General features: G+C 49.1%; 1 protein-coding gene and 1 long non-coding RNA gene across 2 annotated transcripts; one reads left to right on the top strand and one right to left on the bottom strand.

Moving 5' to 3' along the window:
• Window positions 1-1,539: 1,539 nt before the first annotated feature.
• Nrn1 (neuritin 1) lies at window positions 1,540-10,221 on the top strand. The gene is made up of 3 exons (XM_005066386.4): window positions 1,540-1,802; window positions 5,875-6,019; window positions 9,045-10,221. Exons 1-3 carry the CDS (start codon window positions 1,748-1,750, stop codon window positions 9,271-9,273), a joined length of 429 nt encoding a protein of 142 aa, XP_005066443.1. The 5' UTR covers window positions 1,540-1,747; the 3' UTR covers window positions 9,274-10,221.
• On the bottom strand, window positions 5,300-9,046 carry LOC121143607. Its single transcript, XR_005880859.1, has 2 exons — window positions 8,333-9,046; window positions 5,300-7,002 (listed from the first exon to the last, which is right to left on the bottom strand). It is a non-coding gene; the product is annotated as an uncharacterized LOC121143607 (long non-coding RNA).
• Window positions 10,222-17,702: the final 7,481 nt, after the last annotated feature.

Here is a 17,702-nt window from a genome sequence, read left to right as displayed (position 1 = left end):
GTCCCTCCACAGCCAGTCACCTGATTTCAGTCTTTCGTCTTTCTCTCCCTTTCTCAGTCTGTGTGCCCAGATGGTTGTGTGGGCTCCAGTGGCAGGGACCTGGAGAGGCAACTACAGTTGCCCGACGCTCCACCTCCCTAATCCCTTTGCATTTCTGCTGCTAACTCGATAACCTAATGCGGTGGCCCTGCAGTCTTGCAAAATATGAAGGTTCTTTTACCTTTCCTCCTAATTTTTGCTTATCTCTTCATTAACTTAAGTAATAAAGTTAGTCAGTGCGGCCTTCAACATTTGGTTAAAGACCCTACAATTGAGGCTGGGGATGAGGGTGTGACGCATTGCAGAAAAGGGAGAGAAAAGCAAAGCTTAATTGCGTTTAGAAAGTAGCCCTTGCTATTTTTCCATCTTACACGACCCACTATAGGATCTTGCACAAACGCAGCTGAAGAGATATTTCGTTGCTGTCTTTTATGTGCTGCATCATCAAAAAACAACTCAGGTGTGTGTGGGTCCCGGTGTGTGTGTGCGTGTGTGTGTACGTGGACTTGGGTGCTTGTGTGTAAACATGTGAGTGCGGCCCAACAAATGACCCCAGGAGGCTCCCAGAAACAGCCTGCACACTGCAGCTTGCATTGGAAATTTCCTAAAGTGCTAAGAGTTTGTAAATTACAAGATTTGGAAAATCGGCTTAGTCAAGGCTCCTTGCCTGGTGCCTTCCCCACCCCCAAAATAGATGTCTCAGTGTCTGGTGTAGCGGCCCCTCGGGTGGGTGAGAGTCGCCAGTGGGCACGCGTAGTCTATTTCTGGGGCCCAATGTGTGCACAACGAACCCCCGGGGGCCTGGGCGTGTACGCGCTCCCGTGCAGTGTGTGCGGGCTGGCTCGGGGGCACTCGGCTCCGCTCCCGGGCGTGCGCCTGTGTGTGAGTGTGTGCTGTGTGTGCGGGTGCTGGGTGCTGGGTGCTGGGGCCGGGTTGTGTGCTCACGAGCTCCAAGCTGCGCCTAGAGCTCAGCTGCAGGGCTGGAGAAAAAGAGGGTAGGCAAGAACGGGGTCTGTAGGCCGCAGAGGGCAGGAGTTGGGAGGCGATTCCCCTGGAATGAGTTTACCCCAGACCAGAAGCACCCCAAACCTAGCTGCAGGGTTGGAAGTGTCTGGGTTCCTTGTGGCGCCCGTGGAGGAGGGAGCAGGTTAAACAATCGAGTGGGCGCGCCAGGACTCCCCAGCTCCGGGAGGGGAGAGGAGAGGGAGCCCCGATTCTGCGCAGGGAGGGGGCGGGGCTGGGGGCCCCTGGAACGAGGAGGCGGGGGTGGCCACCGCGATGGGAAGCGGTCACCCCAGAGAGGCTAGATTCGTTGACATTGCACATTAATTGGAGATATCTGATTAATTCCAGAGTCTTATGACTATAAATGGCGATTCTCTACCAAGGTGTCTATATTTAAAAAAAAAAATCAATCCGTGTCATCCCCCACGTCAGGCCTGCTCGTGGGCGTGAGGCTGTACTTCCTCCGCCCCCTCCTAATGGAGTGAACCATTCCCAGCTCCCCCCCCCCAACCGCTCACTCTCTCGCTCTCTTTCTGTCTCTTCCTCGCTCCCTCTCTTTCTCTCCTCCCTCTGCCTTCCCAGTGCATAAAGTCTCTGTCGCTCCCGGAACTTGTTGGCAATGCCTATTTTTCAGCTTTCCCCCGCGTTCTCTAAACTAACTATTTAAAGGTCTGCGGTCGCAAATGGTTTGACTAAACGTAGGATGGGACTTAAGTTGAACGGCAGATATATTTCACTGATCCTCGCGGTGCAAATAGGTAAGTGGCCGCCCGGTCCGGCTTGGTAGGCGACCGGAGAATGCCAACTCCAGAGGCGCCTAAGGAGACTTGCTGACCGGCGTCCGTCGCTGGATGCAGAAAACCCTGCAGACATCCGGGGTCGGGGCATTAGCTGTTTGGGACTCAGGAGTCCTTGTTCGGTTTTCCTAAAGTAAGGGACTTGAAAGTGTGTGGCAGGCTGTTTTCTAAAGGGATTTCTCGTTTCTCTCCAAAGCGCACATCCATTTTTGCTACCCTCTCCAGGGTTAAAGCAGGGTCGGAGCGCTGGTAGCATGAGGCCCCCGTTGTACTGCAAGGTACTATTTAGAGGGGTCGAAAGGTGAATGCAGAAATAAGATGGCTAGGCAGCTAGGTCTGAAAAGTTTATGTGCAGAAAGCAAAGATATTTCAAGGCTGCCCTCAAACTGCAGCATTTAGAACTTTGTCCTTCCCCTGCCCCCCAACCCCCCATATCCTAACTGCAGCTTTTGCTCCGAGCACTGCAGACTCCGCCGAGAAGGATAAATCAGCCAAATATGCACCGATATACTTTCTCAGGCTCTTGTGTGTCTGTGACTTTACATATTAGCCTCTCTATTATTTTAATACACGAAAGGGTTTTATGTGCTTGCAATATGTCGTTTCGTGTGTTTGTTATTTTTGTTTGCGGCGGTTTATAGAAGGATTGATTTAGTCCCCATTTTATGTTAAGGAATGTTGAGTCTCAGTTACACTGTCAGAAAGCTCTTTTTAAAGTTCATATTTCTCCAACCAAAATGCAAATGTCATAAGTGCTGGCGAATCCGCTCGTCTGATGTCGGATGGGAACATTAATTAACGTAGCAGAGAAGTGAAAGTAAAGCAGCTTATTAATAGAATGGACAAGAGGAAATAAATAGAAACTCTCCAATGGGTTTTCTGGAGATAGAACTGCTATCCTGTCAGGCTGTAGAATTCTTTACAGACAAACCTTGCAGTATCTCAGGAGTGCGTTAAGAAATTTGTGTGGGACAAGAGAAGAAATGCTTGATATTTTTCCTCGCTAAGAAATGTAGAGGAGTCAGGCTTCCTGGAATATTAAAATTGACTCTTTCCATTGGGGTCTACCTATATACATTTGACATGATTCTTGAGAATTTGATTTGGGGGCATTGTTGTGGTTTTGCCTAAACTGGGATTTTGCAAAACAAGGACCATACTCGGGGATGCTGGCTTTTCCTTTAATTTCAGGAAATGACTTAATGCTTTGCATCTGATCGTGTTGTGCCTTTGACATTAGTTCAAAGAGCTGCAACAATTCTAGGACATAGGTCCCAAGGGCAGCAAATTTTCTTTACGTGTTGGAAATAAGTGACTGTAGCATTTTTGCAGTTAGCCTGCAAACGTTTATAGATCAGGAGAGAGCGATTTCACCTGGACGATATTTGGGGGCTCTGTTTTCCTTGTGGATGAGAACAGAAAATAATGGAACAGTGATTGCAGGAGCGATGCATTCGATTGACCTCCGCCTGAGAATGACCAAAATATTGGCAGTGGAATTAAAATGTGTATGTTCCCAAATGTCTACCCTTTTTTGCATCAGAGCTTCGGGCTTACTAACTCAAGGATGGAAGCTGTCCCAAATCACTGACATTTGCCAAGAAAAGTGGGGGTTGGGGAGGGGCGGGGAAGTAGAGGATGGTGAACGAACGAAGATGCGCTGGGAGGAAGTTTGGAATGAATGAAAGAGGTCCAACGAATGAATGAGCAAATGAAAACCGCACTGGATAGGGATGTTAGAGAGAACAGAGGAGCTGGGGTCCACTGCCTGGGGGTTACAAAAACCGGGTCCACAAAGAACTGAGAACGCGACTTGCACAGAGGCTTGTGCCTGCAACCTCTGTCCCGCGCACTGCTTCCGGCTTTTCAGTGACAGCTAGATCTCTAGAAGCCGCAATTGCGAAACCCAGAAATGTTCCCGAATTCGTATTTTACACACGGTCACACACATGCGCGCTGCAGGATCTGCTCCAGCAACGTCTGGGAAAATAGGGTGACCAGAGCGCTTCCTACCCCCAGAAAGCCCCAACACCCTTTTAAAAAGTCGCCATGGTATCTTTTCAGACACCGGATTTTGGGGGTGCGGAAGGCCTTGGGGTTAGAGGCATTTTGTTTCCTTTCTACAAAGCATGCTTGTAACACACATTATAGAGGAAGCTGTGTAGGGTTTCTTTCATATATCCGAGCTACATTAGAGCAAAGATTCATTTATCATAAGACACAATGTTAGTGTTTAAATTTTGCTTTTATTATAGTGCCGAGGGTTTTGTTTTGTTGTTTTTTTTTAAATAGGTGTGAAGGAAGCTAGGTTTTTGGAAGGTTATGTGTCTGCCCCAGCTGAGGTGGAAGTTAACCTCGGTACCTTCCGCAGAGCTTCCCGTTCCGGATTAGAAAGCACTAGTCCCGCCTAGCTCTTCCTGCGGCAATCTGCCGACGCGCAGCGCAGCTCGCGGAAGCTGCGTCTGACTGGGTCACCTTCCCCCGGGTCTGCAGCAGCCTGGCATTCGGGGACAGGTGACTGCGTAAGAAAGGGTGCCGAGTGTTACAACCTTCCAGGAGGTCTTCAACAGGAATGACAGCAGAGGAGGCCTGTTCCCAGATCCCCTAGAGCCCAGGGCCGATTTCCCTTCTAGTATTCACCTTTCCCCGCCCCTATGGCGGAGATTTGATCCTCTCTGTAGTCCTTCGGGTGCCCCGGGTGTCTAGGGCCTTTTTACACGTTGTTTCCCGCGCCCCCAACCCAGTTTGTTTGCCACCCTCCGGGTAGGATGAAACGGCTATTGTGCCTTGGCCGGCCTGGAAGCTAGTAGCTCCTAAACCCAGCTCTTCCAGATTTGGTTGGCTTGAGTTTGGGAGCTAAGACCTGAGTGCGATCTGGAATTTTTCCCTTCGCTCTCCTTCTGCCTCTGGCCCAGCTTCTACCTACTTCAACCCCACCCCCTCATAGGAGCCAGAGCCCTTGGCAGCAGCCTGCCTGGCGCCTAGCAGGCTGGAAGCAACCTTGAGAGGAAAGGTCTGGTCCCCCGTCTGTTTCCTGGGACATTATGGGGAGTGCAGAGGTGAGAGATACAAAGAAGGAAAGGGACACACACACACACACACACACACACACACACACACACACACACACACACACACACACACACACCAGGCTCCTGGCATTGACTGGAGTCACCCTCAGTCACAGCACAGATCTCTCTCTCTCTCTCTCTCTCTCTCTCTCTCTCTCTCTCTCTCTCTCTCTCACACACACACACACACACACACACACACACACACACACACACACACACACCAGCTGCTGAGACCAATCCTTCCCCCAGATAGGTCGCTGAACATTTAAACTGCCCTGATTTAGACCTGCAGAACTGTGCACCTCAGGGTCTCACAAACAACAGACTTCATGCCGGGCCATCGGTTTCATAATAATAAAAAAAAAACACCCCATTTCCCGTAGCTGTTTCTGCTCTTCCAAAGACTTTATTCATTCATTTATTAAGCAATATTTGCTGAGCGCCTGACAAAGACCCTGGCGCCTGATGTCAACTCTTGGGGTGTGGTGCTTGGCTCAGTGGCGCAACCCCGGACACCACACCTCTCTGGCGGTTTTTGCCCCCCCCCAGCACTCTGCCTCAAGACCCCCTCTGTCACCACAAAAATGGAAGATTGCACCGCGAGACGTGACAGGGTTTTGGTGGAGGAAGTGTTGAGAGACAAGGAGGGAGTGAGGAAAAAAGAGTAATAAAGGAGATGAGGGAGGTGAGAAGAGGGGGCGCTGACAACAGAAAAAGAAGTAGAGCTCAGCTGGGAGCGAGGGAGCGAGCTGAAGAAAATAAATGGACTCACCTCCCTGCCACCCATCTGTACCCACCAACGCTCAGATCCCTCCATCTGCACCAGAGGTGGGCCGAATGCAAATAGGTCATTTGGGGGGGGGCACTGTGCTGAATTTTAAAGGAGACCACCCCAAGGGGCCATCGGGTCAGTAGTGGGGCAGGGTGGTGGTGTTGACTGGTGTCCGTCCTCCCCACAGCTTACCTGGTGCAGGCCGTGAGAGCGGCGGGCAAGTGCGATGCAGTCTTCAAGGGCTTTTCAGACTGTTTGCTCAAGCTGGGCGACAGCATGGCCAACTACCCGCAGGGCCTGGACGACAAGACGAACATCAAGACTGTGTGCACGTAAGTGTCCTCTCTGACCCTGGGTTTCCCTTCTGGGGGCGCTGCTGAGGTCAGAGTTCCGTGCCACTCCCCACCCCCATTCCCTGTCCTACCCTCTCCCCTCCTGTGCTCCTCATTGCTAGCGGTAATATGTGCCTTTCTCCCCCCGGCCAAAGCTGCTGACAGGCCCTCTGGCCCTGACGCCTAGGTCCCTAGGTTAGAATCTGCACTGTCTAGGGAGACTCCATGGCCTGAGGTGGACTAAGGAAGAGGATTCTCCCACTAGCCTAAGCTCTTCAGTCTTACAGACCTGCACCCAACAGGCATGGACCCAGGACAAGTGACAGAATGCCACTTTAGCAGATTCTCATGACCCACACAAATCTCTGCTTTGAGATAATCTCCAGTCTTTTTTCTTGTGAGTACCTAGCCTCACAAGTTGGCTTTGGTTTGAGAAGAGCTGGAGTTAACATAAATTTACCTAAAAGTGAAGCCCCCCCCAAAGCACACCAAGAAAATCTGAGTGCTGGAAGGGACTGGGATCTCCCTGTGTCTTAGGGAAAGCCTGAACAATGTTGTATGCCAATGACTTTGGGTCTTGGTAGGTTTTGCTAAGTTCATAGTCCATTCCCAGGTTTGCGGTAGTCACCCTACATGCTGCTATTACCCTTCCCCCTTCCCGTATCTGTATGATCTTCCCAGGAGGGGGGCAGCTGCAAGTCCAGGGCCAGAGGAGGCTTTCACTGCCAAGTTCAGTGGTGTTTTTCTCAGTGATTGACTAGAAAGCCTGCATCTGGCTGTCAAAGAGGTACCCAGCAGAGACCTGCTGCCCTGGACCTCCACATCTTACTGCACCATACATTTTCTTTGCTTTTGAAAATCAGCTGTATTGGACTATCCCCACAAAATGGCCTTGCTATAAAGCTAAGGAAGGCAAGAAGCATTCTTTGTTCCCAGAGGTCGAAGTGCCCAGCTTCCACATCATATACGTGGTTCTTCTCCTCCTAAATAAAGGAGAAGGGGATTCATTTAAGCAATGATCAAATAGGAGGGGGTCTGTCTTCCCATAAACTTTACCAAATACCTAAGTACCCGCTAGGAACTCCAACAAGTAAATGGCTGGTATCTTTTTTATCATAAAATGAAAAAAATGTATTGAATTCCAAACATCTGATAAGAATGAACCTGCAAACCATGGCAGGTTTGCATATTCCAGAACCTCCAGCATTTGCTAAAAACATGCTACATTCCTAGCTACTTTTCATTTTTTTAGCAGGACTAAGTTCCTGGGAAACACGGATGAAAGAGAAGGGCTGCCCCCCCTCCCGCGGTAGCAGGCAGCTGGATTCAGAACCCACTATGTTAATAGTGCCCATTGCTCAGCAAGTGGGTGAAGCTCACCTCTCCCAGCCCCAGGTGAACTTTCCACGAGTGCTCTGTCCCCATCTGGGAATACCCCCCTCCCAAAAAGAAGAAAAGAAAAAAAAGGAGCAGTTTGTGTGTGTCCTTTGCTTTCTAGGTGTAATTGCTTTAGAGTTGTGCAGGAGAGTTGTCCCTTGGGCCTTGCAGTGTCTGTAAATCTTGGCATTTATTTCAAATTGAGGAACCTGAAAGTCCTGTGCTCAGGTCCCGGAGCCCTAATAACTCAGAGAAGGGAGAAAATCCCTAGAAGGCAGCCTAGCTCCAAGAACTCCAACAAGCATTCAGAACTCTCCATCAGCCAGAAGCCAGGTTTGAGGTGGAAGCCAAGGTTAAGCTTGCCTTCAACAAGCTTACAGTCCCCGACTGGCGAACAAAAAGGAAAAGGCTGAGAAAAAAAATGTACCCACACTGCTAAGAGTGGCTGCTGACCCTGAGCTCACGGTCTGGGCGCAGTGGGAGCCAGACGCGCAAATCGACCCACCTCCGAAAGGAGACAGAGCCTTAGGAATCGATCACGGCTTGGGATTATATTTAGTTTCGGGATCTATTTTGGGTTTCCAGAAGAAAGGGGGACAATTTAAAAAAAAAAAAAGATAAAAGGTTGGATGAAGGTTGTGGGGGCGGGGCTGAGACCCAGCAGAGGAAGAGGCTGAGTTACGTTGATTTGGGAACTGACTGGTGGATCCCGAGCACGGTCTGGGAGGAACAGCATAGGTACCCCCTCACGCCCACTCTAGAAAAGTGGGTGATACAACCTGGGGGTGGTAGGAAGCTCCTGGTATCCAAACCTATGCAAAAGGCAAGGTTAGAGAAAGCACGCAGCTAACAGCTGATCTAGAGCACAGGGGTTTGCAAATGCTGGAGAAGGCTCCAAAGCCCGCTCAGGTACTCAGGCACCTAACACTCACCGACCTGGGAATGGAGAGGAGAGACGGCAGAGTCCCAGACGTCTTTGGAGCTCCGGGACTGTGGAAAGGAGGGATGACCTCCGAGGACCGAAGCAAGCGGGGAGACCGGAAAGGAAGAGCGGGGAAAGAGAGGGAAGGGGGAAAGGAAGAAGGGGTTAATGAGGAGAAACTGGAAACAAAAGGAAGGTGGGGGGGCTGGGTGGAGGGAGAGAAGGAGGGCGAAGGACCGCGGCTTGGACAGGATGGAAACAGAAGGGGCGAGGGGGAGGAGAATGTGAGAAGCCAGGAGGGGAGGGCCTGGCTCAGAGCAAGTCACCCATCTTGCGAGCTAAGAGGCATTAATGGGCCGCAGCTTGCAAGGCTTAGTGCTGTTTTCTTAGCTTTCCCGGAGGAGGGTGAGCAATCTGTTTGCGCAGGCCGCAGTGCCAGCGCCAGGCAGCGGGTGCGACCCCGCTCCTGGCTGTCAGGTCCCCCCCCCCCCTGGCACCGTACTAGAGAAACCAGACTGGGAAAGGGAAGGCCCACACTCTGAGAACGGGTTTTTGGGACGAGCCAAGGATCTGGCGGGTCTTTACCCAGTGCGGAACAGGGAGGCCCGCGCGAAAGTGGCACCCTGGGAGGTTGGCAATGGCGCAGTCACCCGGGGCACGGATCGGGGGGGTCCTCCCACGCCCAAAGTGATCCTGCCTCTTCTGTTTTGTTCTGCTCCTCGCCAGATACTGGGAGGATTTCCACAGCTGCACGGTCACAGCTCTTACGGATTGCCAGGAAGGGGCGAAAGATATGTGGGATAAACTGAGAAAAGAATCGAAAAACCTCAACATCCAAGGCAGCTTATTCGAACTCTGCGGCAGCGGCAACGGGGCGGCGGGGTCCCTGCTCCCGGCGCTCTCCGTGCTCCTGGTGTCTCTCTCGGCAGCTTTAGCGACCTGGCTTTCCTTCTGAGCGCGGGACCAGGTCCCCCTACCCCCACCCCCGGCGCACCCACCCACACTCACTTCATGCTCCCGGAAATCGAGAGGAAGAGCCATTCGTTCTCTGAGGACGTTGTGATTCTCTGTGATGTTGAAAACACTCATATGGGATTGTGGGAAATCCTGTTTCTCTTTTTTATTTCGTTTGATTCCTTGTATTTTATTTGCCAAATGTTACCGATCAGTGAGCGAGCAAGCACAGCCAAAACCGGACCTCAGCTTTAGTCCGTCTTCACACACAAAAAAGAAAACGGCAAACTCACCCCCATTTTTAAAATTTTTTATTTTTTTTGGCAAAAGAATCTCAGGAATGGCCCTGGGCCACCTACTATATTAATCATGTTGATAACATGAAAAATGATGGGCTCCTCCTAATAGGAAAGCGAGGAGAGGAGAAGGCCAGGGGAATGAATTCAGGAGTGGCGTCCACGTGGGAAGCATCTGGTGAATACTCACACTCACGTCTTTCTTCCACAGAACCTTGTTTTGATCATTTCCACTGCACATTTCTCCTCCAGGAAAGCGAAAATACACAGTGTGGGCTTTGCATTTTAAGGGTAAGAGACAGATTAAAAACAGGTTGCGTGTGGCGGGAAAGGTGGTCAGAGGAAATGCTATGGTCACTGAGGGGCTGGCTTCACCTGCTATTGTCGATGCATCGTTCAGGTCCGCTGCCTTTGTTTTCCCTCCTCTCTCTTGTTTTAGCTGTTACACACACAGTAATACCTGAATATCCAACGGTATAGATCACAAGGGGGTAATCAATGTTAAATCTAAAATATAGTTAAAAAGATTTTGACATAAAAGAGCCTTGATTTTAAAAAAGAGAGAGAGATGTAATTTAAAAAGTTTATTATAAATTCAGCAAAAATTTGCTACAAAGTATAGAGAAGTATAAAATAAAAGTTATTGTTTGAAATGGGAGTGTCATTTTTTTTCCTTCGCCGAGTTCCCAGAATACCTAGAGGAACACACGACTGCCAGGTGAGAAATTCACCTGTTCACCAAATGGCTGGATGACCTGCTGTCTTTATAGGGACCTTCATCAGTTGGACACTTGGCTATGTCTCCCGGATTCGGCTTATATTTGAAAAAAGAAAAGGAAGTCGCTTTCGACTTAGAGACCAGAGGCCTTTACTAAGTATGCGCTGTGGGCTTTCACATGCAGATACAATGTCCTTGGTCAGCCTGCTGCCCAGGCCTCAGGTGAGCCTGACCCCTAACCTAGGTTCCTATGGCCGGCCCTCAGAGTCACAGGCCTCTTCCTCTGCGGTGGCTAGAGGCAGCTTGCAAAGGAACCGCCATTAAGGGCTCTGCAGAGGTGCAGAGAGGCTGCGTTCCCAGGCGGGGTTCAGGCGAATCCTTTCATAATTAATAAGACAGCTCAGCTGAAATGGCGAGGAGACGGGGCCCTATTGATCTGCAAGTCGATCTGCTTCCACCTCTCCTATTTATAGGCTCCTCGTGGCTTTACAGATTAGTAAACAGCCGCAGTGGAGCCCGGGTCCAGGGTCTGCATACATGGTGTAGGTTGGGGGGGAAGAGAACTACACATAGGCTCTTGGGTTCATTGGAATCAAAATCTGATTTCACTGCATGTAGGGATGGGAGGGAGTTCGTGGGTGCTCCCTAGGGTACGTGGAGGAGCAGAAGAAGGATGAAGGCTGATCCCGGTGCTGAAGCAGGCTCCCACACCCAGCAACCCGCTGCCGGCGGCGGGGAGGGTGTGCCAAAGCTCTGAAATGCAATGTGTAAACAATCGCTAGTGTAACAGTTCATAAATCAAACCCAGTGGGTCGCAGCCCAATCTGCATTCCCCCCATGGATTGAATTCCAGCAACACATGCGTCCTTGCGCCCCGAGCGCTGGAAGCTGCATGGATTCTTAATGGCAGCATACATTTAGGGCTCTGGTTCACGCACGCGCCTCGCGGGGCCACTCTGAGAAACAGTTCCACACGCTCCCCGCCCCCAACCCCTCCTCCTCCCTGGATTTGGATCTTAGCCCAAACCAAAGGAGGGGGCTCGCCTGCGCTGGATAGCTCATTATTTTGGAAAACAGTTGGAATCTGTTCATAATTTCATTTCGATGATATTTTCAAAAAGTCTAAGTATACAGATGACCAACCTAAGCACAACCGCTAGAATTTAAATGAAAACATCTAAGCGTGTCGCAAATACCAATCTATTTAATGGGGTGAGGGTACAAGGAGAAAAAAGAGGGGCTCCTCCAGTACTGTTTTTTGTCATAATAGCTTGCTGCCCACGATCATTTTCCTTTGCGAATTGGGGACGATCTAGTGCCCAGCACTGATCTCCTAGTTTGTGGAAATGAAGCCTGCTTCGTGCTCTCTGCGGGCTTTGGAGGAAAGACAGACTGGAGTTGCTCCTCCCCCCCCCGTGGTGAGGTTTCCTCTAGGTCCTCCTCCTAGAAGACCTAAGTAGGCGAGGCTATGGGAGGAGACAGAAGGGATCAGGGGGCGGGCTGATATGTTCACCCATCAGGGCTCCTTTCTAGGAACCCCTAGCTTTGAGTGAGGTTCCAACGGCTCCCCAGGTGAAACTGCTCTAGAAGGAAGACTTCCCAACCCTAATCGCTCTGGGGCACCTACTTCAAGCGATCCCTGTGAAGACAGGAAACAAGGGCTTACTGTTTGAAGCTATCTTACCCGGTCAGGGGACCACGCTCACGTGCCCATCTCTTCAGGAACAGAAGGCGAGCCTTCGAAACTCCTTTCTGGATCTGGCTCCTCAGAGAACATTTCTTTTGTTTGTGATTGTTTAGATTATTATCGCACCATCTCCAGCTATCATGTGCTGTTTAATTACGATGACATCTCCATATGTTGGTTGGTGTCACTGTTTTTAAGCAGCAACGCAGAAGTCCCGGTTGCCAGTTTCTGGGAGGTGGTATAATTAGGGTGTGTCTGTCCTACCGCTGGCTAAGTGGGCAGAGTGGTAACCAAGTTTGGCAAACCTACCTCCTCCAGACCTGACCTGCGGGCACCCTCGTAGGCTCTCCACGCGGTCCACTGGCGCAGGCTTCCAGCATTTGAAGACCTCCTTCACTCCATCCTAGGCGGAGTAGATTCAAGACAGGCTAGCGCACTATCAACTCCTTGTGAAAGGCCATTTCGGGAACTTAAGGACTGGTGGGAGGGAAAACGAAAGGGAAGGAGACAGGCCAGAGAAGCACACCAGGGAAATAAACCCCTGTGGAAAGGTGGGGAAGACATCCAGAAAGTGAGAGTAACAAAGGAGAGAAGGGAGCGATTTGTAAAATAAGGAAGGAGGATGATTGGGGGCGGGGGAGGGGCGGGGAATAGAGCAGGAGGTGCCTCAGAGAAAAGGAGGCCAAGGTGAAACCCTGAGCTTTCACTTAGGACTCTAGGTGAAGCGAATGTTCCAAGCGACCACACAGACTTTCTTCCAGTGGATCCAGAGAGCTTTTCAGCTCACTGCAGATTAAAAAGATTTTTACTATGGTGTAGGTACCCGCTGCATCTTTGCTCTGGAGTGCCCATCCCTAGCACCCACAGCCTTATCCTGCTGTCTTGGACTCTGGCCTCCTGGAAAACAGATAAAGCCTCTCCCCTTCGGGGGTAGCAGGACCTTAAACGCCTACAGAGGCTTCTGGAAAGGTCCTCCGAGATACCCTGCCTCTCTCTGCCCTCATTTTGCCATATGCCAGGCTCCCCAATCTGGTGATGTCTACCTGGTCTGGTCTAGCAGTTGGTTTCTGGAAGAGCCAGCACTCTAGCCAGGGGCCCCAAGGGCCCTGATTCCACTTACTGGCTAACACCTACCAAAGGGAACCCAACATCCAGGTGCTGACCTCACCTCACTTTGCCTCTGGGTGGAAACAAAGTGGTTATCTCAAAGCAAAGGGAGGGAGTGGTGAGTTCACCAGCTGCAGGGGCTGAAAAAAAAAAAGGCCCTCAATTTGTTCCTGCATCCCAAGCCTCTTCATGTTCTTAGGACATGGTGGTGGTGCAGGCTGTGTGTGTGCGTGTGTGTGTGCGTGTGTGTGCGCGTGTGTGTGTGTGTGTGTGTGTGTGTGTGTGTGTGTGTGTGTTTGTAGTCTCTCAGTATCCTTTCCCCACACAGAGAAGGCTCTTCTGCCTTCAGCTGGGTGGGGTGTTCCAATCACATTTGGGCACTAAAGGGAAATCACCTTTAGCTTGGCTTTCAGGAACTTGGACTCCAGTGACCCCAGAGCACCACTCCCAGTTGTGACAAACTTAGGCACAGTTACTGAGCCCCTTGCAGCTGCTTCTTCATCTGAAGGTCAGCTGGGCACAGTCACACTCTGTGTCACAGGATTGCACCGTCCTGCAACCTGCCCATAGTGCTAGTTCTTAATTTAACTCCCTCCCCTTTGGTTAAGGCTTTATCAGCTGGGACTCCCACAATTCTTCAAGGTAACCTCCAGCAACAGCATCATTCTGCGTTTTAAGATGTTGGAGAGATTTTCTCTCAGTAGTCCTACAGTTTTAAGTCAGGCAGTGGTGTCCAAGCCTTTAATCCCAGCACTCTGGAGGCAGAGGTAGATGGAGGTAAATCTCTGTGAGTTTGAGGCCAGCCTGGTCTACAAAGCAAGAGGGTTCCAGGACAGGCTCCACAGCTACACAGAGAAACCCTGTCTCAGAGGAGGGGGAGCCCCTCTAGTTATAGGTTTACCCAAGTTCTGTGTCCCTCTGTAACCTTCCCCAAGGATACCCTGGGCAAGTTCCTTGGAATAAAGTTGTCAATTTATGGGTGATTTCCCAGAGACCCACCCCACCTGGCTCTGCCCAGATCCTTACTGCCCCAAACCAAGTGACCAGCTGCATCACTTCTGCCATGTATAGAAAATTCCTCTTCCAAAAGTAAAAAATGTAAAAACAAATTATCCTTGTAGCCAACAAAGTAATTCAAGGGGACATAAAGGGGGGGAGTTTGACCTTCCACCCACTCACAGTGATTATAGAGTGATGAGTGTGCGTCCTTCACAGTGCGCCTGTCAACCTGTGCTGACAGATGCCCATGGGAGGATGGGTTTAGACTTTTTCTGAGGGATGTGTCTTTCATTTCAACCAAATCTCTATATGAACATCCACACACACACATAGCTCCTTCTTTTAACCAGTCGCATACTATTCCACAAATTCATGTTCTAGTTTACTGTTTACTTGTTTCTTTAACCTATATTGATGCACATATGAGGTTTGGTTTGGTTTTGTCTACGATGCTCTACAGCTGTTACTGTCACAAATATTCCTGTCCAAACAACATTCTGCACCAGATTTTTATTTCTTCAATAGCCTAGAGTCATGCCCCACCCCCTGCCTCCTAAGGTTGAATTGCTGGGCAGAAATGCCTGTGTACTTTTACTATGAAAGGATGCTAATCAATCATCTGGAGAATCCAGACTACCAGTTTTTATGCATCCACGTCAACACTTTGTAGCTCTCAGGGAGGCCATCTTTCCCAACACTTCACTGGACTCTGTGCCTCTCTTTTGGACACCGAGGACCAGAGCTCATCTCTCCAGGGACAGGGACACACCAGCTAGACTTTGTGTCCCTGCCCCAGACTGTGGCAAATAGTCAAAATGATTTTATTCAAACCTGGGAGTAACTAATCCTGGAAAACTATGGCTCCCCACCCCTAATTTAACCAACAGGCACAGGGAGTCTGGGGCCCCTGAGGGCTTGGTAAGTGACTAGAAGACTCGACTGAGGATTCCCACTGCACCTCCTGTTGTCACCTGCGCTCACCCTGCACCATGGCAGCTCTCCACTCCAGCTGAGGCTATGGGTCCCTGGCCTGGCTGCTGTGGGTGGCAAGCAAATGGGGAGGCACAGGAGAAGCACGTGGGCATGGGGCACGGACAAGGCTGCATTTCCTTTTACTCAACTGCCCAATGGGTCCTAGAGGCACCTACAGGCAGGATCCAAACCACAGTGAATATCCAAGAGGACTAAACCATCTATGGGAGAGTTCATTGTACACAAAAACCCTCACTTCTACTCTGTCCTCCTCTGTCTTTCCTCCATTTACTCTGGCCTAACTTTGATGAAAATAAAAGTGACTTTCACTGAGTACTTTATACATGTCAGGTATTACGCTGAAAGGTTGCATTTCCTTGGTAAACTCAGTAAATGAATTCCGTTATCCCCATTTTGCAGATGAGAAACTGAGGTTTGGAGAGAGGCTAATCATTATTCCCAGCTCAGCAGGTATCAAGAGAGGGAGCTGAAACTGAAAACCCTAATCTAGCTTAGGAGTCTGTTTTATGGTATCACTTCACTTTGCTTAGTGTGTTACTACGCTGAATCAAAAGAGTTAACATAAATAAAAAGACAACGACAATGAAGAAATTTAAGTCCCCTGGTAGACAGAATAAATGGCCTGACAAAGATGTCTGTCCATTTTCCAATCAATCTCTGGAACTTGTGAGTTTTGTAGTTGTTGGCCAAAGGGAACTAAGAGTTGTAGATGGGATTCTGCTGCCAGTGGGCTGACTCTAAGATGTGAACATTGTTTTGGATTGTCCTGGGGATTAGTGTAATCACAGGACTCTTTGATTCCCAAGAACAGGGCACAATAGGACAGAGTTATGGATGAGAGAACTCAATCCACTTTTGCCTTTTAATTTGAAGGAAAGACCCTGTGCCAAGGAAGTAGAAATGTCTTCCAGAAAAGAAAACAACATGCTCCCCAGAGCTCTCAGAAGGAAATGTGCCCCAGTGATTTCAGCCCAAATAGAATCCATGTCAGAATTTTAACCTACAGAACTTAGTGTCAGATAATAAGGTGTTGTTTAATTTACCATGCTTGTGTATTTGATTATAGCTATGAAGAGAATGCTCTTCCAGTCAGAAATTGCATTATACTGATTTTGTTGAGAAGGTACTTTTTACTTAAAAACAAACAAAAACATACCCTTCGGGATATAAGCATGCTAGAGACTTTTCCCAGGGTTTCCCTTCATCCATGTGTGTGTCTGGAGAAGGTTACTGATTTGTTTCTGTGACATTTCAAGAGGCAGTCTGTGCATCAAAGAGGACATCAGAGAATGTGTTTCTATAGGACAATAAACACATGGTTATGCTACTGCTCACTGGTGTCTCAGCATAAAGATGTCCACATGTTCATCCTTTTTCTGACCCTTTCCAGTTACAAGAGCCTCCTGCTCATCTCCTTTCCAGCCAGTAACTCAATGAACATGCTGGGAGGTTCTTTGACTCTATAATCCTCATGGGCCTGCCCAGACAAGAAAAGTTCATCATTTGGGTCCATGCATTCATGAAATATACCAACGTGTTCTTTTTCTCTTGATAGTTCACAGGAACTAGTATTAGCCACATACTTTATCATCTGGACAAAAAATCATATGCTGGACTGATTTGCATGGTGGTAGCATTTCCAACTCTGTACTTTACCCAGAAGACATGAGGATGTGGGTTCCAGCTCTAATAGAATATCTGGAGTGAATCACTTGCTAACAGCATCATAAGAAGGAAGAACTATGAAAAAACAAAAAAGTAAATTTAGACAGGCCTCTAGTTGCTACTATCCTCTACACCAAGAGAACGTTGTTAAAAACAATCCTAACACAGTGAACAGGACAAAGAGAAACATACAGTTACTGATCCTACAGGACTCTAGGAAAGGAAGGCAGACATGGGTCATTAACTCCAGAGTCACTGAAGGTTTGTAATGATTCCTCAGTCCCAGTTTGCTGTGTCTCTCTGTGTCCTTGAAGGCTCAGCAAGCTTAGATAAGTGACTGTGAAAAAACAGCTCAGGGACCCTTATGGTTCTTTGGTCAGTTCATCTGGCTGTCACCAGATGCACACTGAGGGATCGCCCTAAGGTACAGAGATAAATCTCAAGCCACATGGCCATTTAGCTTTATCCAAACACAAAGTCTTCAATGTAGGCTACTTTGAAGTATACAGTAGAGGCTGAGCCATCAACCAGTGCGGAGGGTGAAGACTTGGAACTGGCTCCCAGCCAGTTGTCCTCAAAGTTTATATCCACTTAGTGAGTTGTTAGACATGTCTGACATGACCATTCTACCTTTTACACCTCAATCTTGAAGAAGCTTTTACACCACACTGCCTCTGTTTCTCTGTATGGAATATCATCTTGTTCTACTTCTTAACAACCATTGGGCACTTTTACAGAGAACAAAAAGACTTATTCTTGGCTGAAATAATTATTTTCAGATCATTCTATAAGTTCAAGTCTAAGATGTACATGTATAGACTCACACAGATAGTGAAATCATATATTGTTTAATTAACATTTCCCAGGACACACAGAATCACACAGACTCATATGTGCCCACACATGCAGATGTAAAGTGCTTTCCTTGACCTGGAAACCTGTTTGGCTTTTGAAACTTGCCTCGC

This window comes from Mesocricetus auratus, unplaced genomic scaffold (genome assembly GCF_017639785.1).
Source record: "Mesocricetus auratus isolate SY011 unplaced genomic scaffold, BCM_Maur_2.0 Super-Scaffold_100013, whole genome shotgun sequence".
NCBI lineage: Eukaryota > Metazoa > Chordata > Mammalia > Rodentia > Cricetidae > Mesocricetus > Mesocricetus auratus.
This window is presented reverse-complemented; position numbering and strand designations above follow the sequence as displayed.